General features: G+C 33.3%; 1 protein-coding gene across 3 annotated transcripts; it reads left to right on the top strand.

The window, feature by feature from the left end:
* The first annotated feature begins 362 nt into the window (after positions 1-362).
* LOC127132084 (caffeic acid 3-O-methyltransferase) lies at positions 363-1982 on the top strand. Of its 3 annotated transcripts, XM_051060963.1 has the most exons (5): positions 377-568; positions 650-845; positions 963-1273; positions 1412-1476; positions 1552-1982. In XM_051060963.1, the coding sequence occupies exons 1-5, from the start codon at positions 397-399 to the stop codon at positions 1846-1848; spliced, it is 1041 nt and encodes a 346-aa protein (XP_050916920.1). In that variant the 5' UTR covers positions 377-396; the 3' UTR covers positions 1849-1982. The 3 variants fall into 3 exon arrangements, with proteins under 3 accessions (XP_050916908.1, XP_050916920.1, XP_050916911.1); XM_051060951.1 differs by having other exon boundaries at positions 363-845; XM_051060954.1 differs by having other exon boundaries at positions 377-845; positions 963-1222.
* The last annotated feature ends 3989 nt before the right edge of the window (positions 1983-5971 follow it).

The raw sequence follows: 5971 nt of genomic DNA, 5'->3' as shown, positions 1-5971 counted from the left end.
ATATCATAAAAGGATAAGAAAAGTGACAATTGTGAACTTTTTTTTTTCAGATGTGGCATTTTAGAAATATAATTTTATGTAGATGGCAATGAGGTCAAGAACTTAGAAATGGTACATTGGCATACAGGAATATAATTTCAAGTGAATATAGCCAGTTTCATTTGTACTTTCTTTTAGAGCCTATCGTGTTGCAGTACCATCAAGGAACAACATGAGACTATTAATGACAAACATATAATGACAAAGCTATGTTCGTTGAGGACAATAATCGTTTTATAAAAATTTAAATATATCATGTTTAGTAAAAATGACAATGATTGGACCCTTTTTTAGTCCATATGTTTAGTATAAATAGTAAGAGTTTGCACATTGAGAAATAGAAATAAATATTCAATCATGAATATGACTTGTGAGAGTCAGAACAAAGAGATGAGAGAAGAACAAGAAACATTGAAAGACGAAGAAGAAAGTTTCGCTTATGCTATACAACTTGCAATCTCTATTGCACTTCCCATGGCACTTCAATGTGCAATTGAGCTCGGTGTATTTGAAGTGTTGCAAAAAGCTGGTAAGGATAATTATCTCTCCGCCGACGATATTGTTTCTCGTCTTACCAACATTAACAATCCAAAAGCTTCTAAAATGTTAGATCGCATCCTTGCTCTTCTCGCCTCTCACTCGGTGCTTAATTGTCGCATCATTCCCCATGAAGAAAACCATTTTGATTCCTTTCAAAGACACTATAGCATCACTTGTGTTTCCAATTTCTTTGCTCCTAATTCTGATGGTGTTTCGCTAACACCCTTGATTGCGTTGAATAATGATAAAGTTATTCTTGCTAGTTGGTGAGTTATTTATCTTTCTACTCATATACATCTCATATATTGATATGGATTAAAAGAAATTTGATTAAAAAATTATTATTATTATTTTGATACATAATTTGATTAATTCTTAATTAGGTCTCAACTTAAAGATGCAATTCAGTTAGGAGGTACTGCATTCAATAAGGCTCATGGCACACATATATTTGACTATCCTAAATTGGACTCGAGGTTCAATCAAATTTTTAATACAGCGATGAAGAATCATTCAACTATAGTCATGAAGAGGGTTCTTGAATGCTACGATGATTTTGAGAACATAAAAAGACTTGTAGATGTTGGTGGTGGTCTTGGGATCAACATTAACCTGATCACTTCAAAATACAATCATGTGCAGGGTATCAATTTTGATCTGCCTCATGTCATACAACACGCTCCTTCTTATCCTGGTATCACCTTCACACAAAGAAACTTAAACTCTAAAATGAGAATTTTTGCCTATCAAAACACATTATTGAAAAGATCCTTCCATTGCCATTGTTCATCTTTTAGTATTTTGATTCGTAAAATATACCTAATAATGTCAGGAGTGGAGCACATCGGCGGAGATATGTTTGAATGTGTGCCCAAAGGAGATGCTATTTTTATGAAGGTGAGAGTGAATGGGTTACTAATTGTAAAAGAACTATCATTTTGTGTATACTAATGGGTTGACAACATTTAACAGTGGATACTTCATGACTGGAGCAATGAACGTTGTTTGAAACTTATGAAGAATTGTTATGATGCTATTCCCAATGATGGAAAGGTGATAGTTTTGGAGGCACTTCTACCTGTTATGCCTAAGAATGAAGTTGTTTGGAAATCCATCTCTCAAATGGATATTCTAATGATGACTCATTGCTTAGAAGGTAAAGAAAGAACCGAACATGAATTCAAAGATTTAGCAACTAAAGCTGGATTTCGTGGCATCAAATATAGATGTTGTATTTATAATTTTTGGGTTATGGAGTTTTTTAAGTAATTCTACAATTACAATATGGAATTGTAATTGTTGGCTACTACCTACAATGCTACTTCTTTTATTGTTTCGCTGGTTTCTTTATATTGTGTTTACTGTTTAGTGATATTGGTAAAATAAATATGACAATTATCGTATACCCTTTAAAATGTGTTGGTTAAGTTTTTTTTTAAATTTAAATTCTTGCAATTCTATTGTGCTATTTAATACTCCCATGGTCTAATATTAGATGTCTTCTTTAAGATTTTTATATTTTTTAAAATAATGATTAATTATATTAATTTTAATGATAAAATAAATATCATTTACAAAAATAACCTAATTAATAATAAGTAATGAAGTAGTTACAAAAATTAAAATACAATGAATAAAGGTAAGTTAGTAGAAATAAATAATAAATACTACATTGATATTGTAAATTGACAAATAATTTGAGAATCAAAACTACTTTTTTTTTGTCTGAGTTTTAAATTTTTAAAAATAAAAACCAATTTTAATTTTGATTTAAGATATTTTGATAAACTATAATTAATTTCAATAATGAACATAAGATAAAAACATTCACCATAAATATATATCTTAATTCATACAATTCATACAACTAAATATATAAAAATAATTAAAATATTTCAAATATATAATATATTTATTTAGTAACTATTTTAATAAAAGTGTTTAAAGTTGTGGTTGAAGTGGTGATGGATGATTTTTTTAGTAGTAGTTGTGGTGGTTAAAATGGTAGTCGATAATGGTGATCAATGGTGGTTAGAGTAAGATATGGTTGTTAGAAGGATGATTTATAGTTATCAAAGATATGGTTAGAGTGATAATTGGTGGTGGAGTCATATTGGTGATTGAAAGTGTTTGGAGTGGTGACCTAGTGGTAGTTAGTGGTGGTAAGAGTGAAGGTTTTTGTTAGGCGATAAAAATATTTTTTTTAATGAATATGGCTAATTTTTCTAATTCAAATTATCTCATTTGTGATAATTTGGATATAGAAAAGAAAGAAGAACAAGAAACATTAAAAGATGAAGATGAAGAAAAAATATTCTCCTATACTATGCAACTTACAATCTCTATTACACTTCCTATGGCAACATTGTGCAATTGAGCTTGGAGTATTTGAAGTGTTTCAAAAAGATGAAAAAGGTGGTTACCTCTTTGTCAACGAAATTTTGCCTCGTCTTACAAACATTAACTATCAAAAGCTTCTAAAATGTTAGATCATGTTCTTGCTATTCTTGCATGTCCATTACTATAAAATGTGTATTTTGTATCAGACTTTTATCAAAGTTATTCATTCTACTATAATATCTATTCATTAGACGACTTTTTTTTATTTTAATTTATGAACGTTTCCCCTCGATCAAAACTAACACTCTGGTGAAAGATGAATGAGAGACACGTTTCGAATCATAACATCAACAACTTCGTGTTTTATTCATTATAAAAAGAGCGTGTTCCCTTTATTTTTATTTTTAAATTAAAATTACACAACTTTTCACCATGGTTGAAAGTAATAAATATCCCTTAATAACATGTTAAAAGCATGTTCTTAAGGGGCATTTCACCATGGTTGTTACTTTCAACTGTTGTGAAAAGTTTTCTTTTTTTTTAATTTTTAAATAAATTACATATGTAAGCAAAAAGAATTCACTTCTAAATATACCAACGCCCTAACTCCTTAAGCGAAATCCTATCCCCTCTCACCTTATCCTAATCTTCATAAACATACACACACAATTTCTTCATAAACCTTCGTCATTTTTTCTCTAACTCGTATGGATCAAGGAAAGGAGACACGAAATTTGTAACAAGAAAACACGAAACTCATTTCTTTAACTTCTTGTTTAGACAAAGTGTGACATGCTAATGGCAAATAGGTTTTATTTCCTATTTCTTTTGGGGCTAACTCTTGCCGTATACCCATCATAACCATATCTTAGTGAAATATCTTAGTATCTTTTGTCTTGTCTTTAATATTGAGAATCATTCCAATCAAACTATCACATACACTTTTCTCCACATGCATCATATCAAGACAATATCTTACATCAAGACGAGACCAATATGGAAAATCAAAGAACACGACCTCTTTTTCCAAATATTTCTCTCGACATTCTTTTTTATTTATTTCTAAAGACAACATTAATGTGTTGTTGTATTTTATAAACTTCCCTCCCGATTAAGGGCTTTGGAGGGATTGAAGGAGAATTGCGGTCCAAAACGCAGCGGAAATTAAAATTTTCTCCTTTAGAGATCCTTACGAATGGTCATGATCAGTGATAGAATATTTACCTCTTGTGACGGTTGAAACCTTTGGTGTAGATCTCTTGTGACGATCAAAACCTTTGATGCAGATCCACGGAGCGATCACGAACGTTGAACGATGACAACGTCTCTACTCAGTCCACACGAACGGATTCCTTCAATCTCAGTGCTAGCTGGTACGAATGAAGGCTTTGAGTGAGAGAGAGAGAGAGAGAGAGAGAGAGAGAGAGAAAACGAAAATAATGCAACCGCCATGAATGCTTCTGCACAAGGGTTCTATTTATAGAACCACTTGTGTGGGCTTCAAGCTAAAAAGCCCACTTAAGTGTATTTTGGCCCATATCTTATAATATGCCCAAAATCACTTAAGCCCATGGTACCTTACCATATTTCGTATTCTACTCAAGTACACCGTACCTTACGATGTTCTATAATTCACTTAAGGGCACCGTACCTTACGGTATTCCTTAGTTACTCTATCTCTCATCAATCCATCCTTTGTGTGTGACCCTGTAGGTTTTCGTGACGTTGGCAATTATATTAAATCACGCATTTAACATAATAAACAGTGAGCGGTATCTAGCAACACATCACTGCTACCCAAGACACGAAAATGTCATGTGATCTGACAATTCCTTCTGTGATAATACTTATGTGTATAATTACCCTTTTGCCCTTATGTCTATATTGAACACAAGGCATAGACCGTGTCATCCTTGTCCAGTTCAATATTGGGCCCATAGACATTTATCCTGTTATGCAGGATGGGCAAATTCCATCTAGGTCACTCATGCCCCTCAGCATGCTTCGTGGAGTACCCATCAACAGTCTTTATGGTTATCCAGTTACGGACAACGTTGGATCAGCAATAAAGCACTCGACTCTACATCTAGGGTCCATAGTGGTTTCAGGTCGAAGAGTGGTATACACCATTATCACCATGAGAATAACTTATGCCACTTTTCATAACTTTCTATATAGTATTCTCATAGCGGGTCAATCCGGTATAAATATTACTCTTAATATTCATACCTATGTTTAAGACTTGATAACTCCTTATCCATGATCCATGAGATGTGATCATCAGTCTATATACATAATAGTCTTAATGCTTTAATGTCATCCCACTTCACAATAAAGCTCGACTACGGATACTTTAAGAATAGTGTCCTTATGTTTAATGTGTTCTCATGATTAAGTCACACTTAATACATTAAACGGACTAGCTATTCTAGGGACTTTATTAAACAAACGTAATAAAGAAAAAGCCTTTTATTATTAATAAATAATTCGATACAAGTACCAAAAGTATTGGCCTCTAGGGCTTACACCAACAATCTCCCACTAGCACTAGAGCCAATCAGGCATACCCTTAATACCCATAGATCTAGTATGGCTATCATGCTTCTGCTGCGCAAGAGGCTTTGTCAGTGGGTCAGCAATATTGTCAAGTGTAGGTACTCTGCATATTTTCACATCTCATCTATCTATTTTCTCTCGAATGATATGATAACGCCTAAGTATGTGTTTGGATCGTTGGTGAGATCTAGGCTCCTTGGCTTGTGCGATAGCACCATTGTTATCACAGTAGAGACCAATGGGATCCACAATGTTAGGAACTATGCCAAGTTCACTAATGAACTTTTTGATCCAAACAGCTTCCTTTGCTGCACTTGAGGCAGCAATATACTCGGCCTCGGTTGTAGAATCAGCAACTGTATCTTGCTTTGAACTTTTCCAGCTCACAGCGCCACCGTTTAAGCAAAACACATAACCAGATTGCGATCTAAAGTCATCCTTATCTGTCTGGAAGCTAGCATCGGTGTATCCAATTACAGCCAACTCTTCCTGACCT

This window comes from Lathyrus oleraceus, chromosome 1 (assembly GCF_024323335.1).
Source record: "Lathyrus oleraceus cultivar Zhongwan6 chromosome 1, CAAS_Psat_ZW6_1.0, whole genome shotgun sequence".
Taxonomy (NCBI): domain Eukaryota; kingdom Viridiplantae; phylum Streptophyta; class Magnoliopsida; order Fabales; family Fabaceae; genus Lathyrus; species Lathyrus oleraceus.
The sequence above is the reverse complement of the archived record's forward strand: the minus strand, read 5'-3'. Positions and strand labels throughout refer to the sequence as shown.

Excerpts from the sequence above, each read along its gene's own strand:
- LOC127132084 (XM_051060951.1), top strand. The coding sequence starts at position 397 with ATGAATATGACTTGTGAGAGTCAGAACAAAGAGATGAGAGAAGAACAA. Across the intron at positions 846-962 it reads AAAGTTATTCTTGCTAGTTG|GTCTCAACTTAAAGATGCAA; the intron begins GTGAGTTATTTA and ends ATTCTTAATTAG. Across the intron at positions 1,477-1,551 it reads GAGATGCTATTTTTATGAAG|TGGATACTTCATGACTGGAG; the intron begins GTGAGAGTGAAT and ends AACATTTAACAG.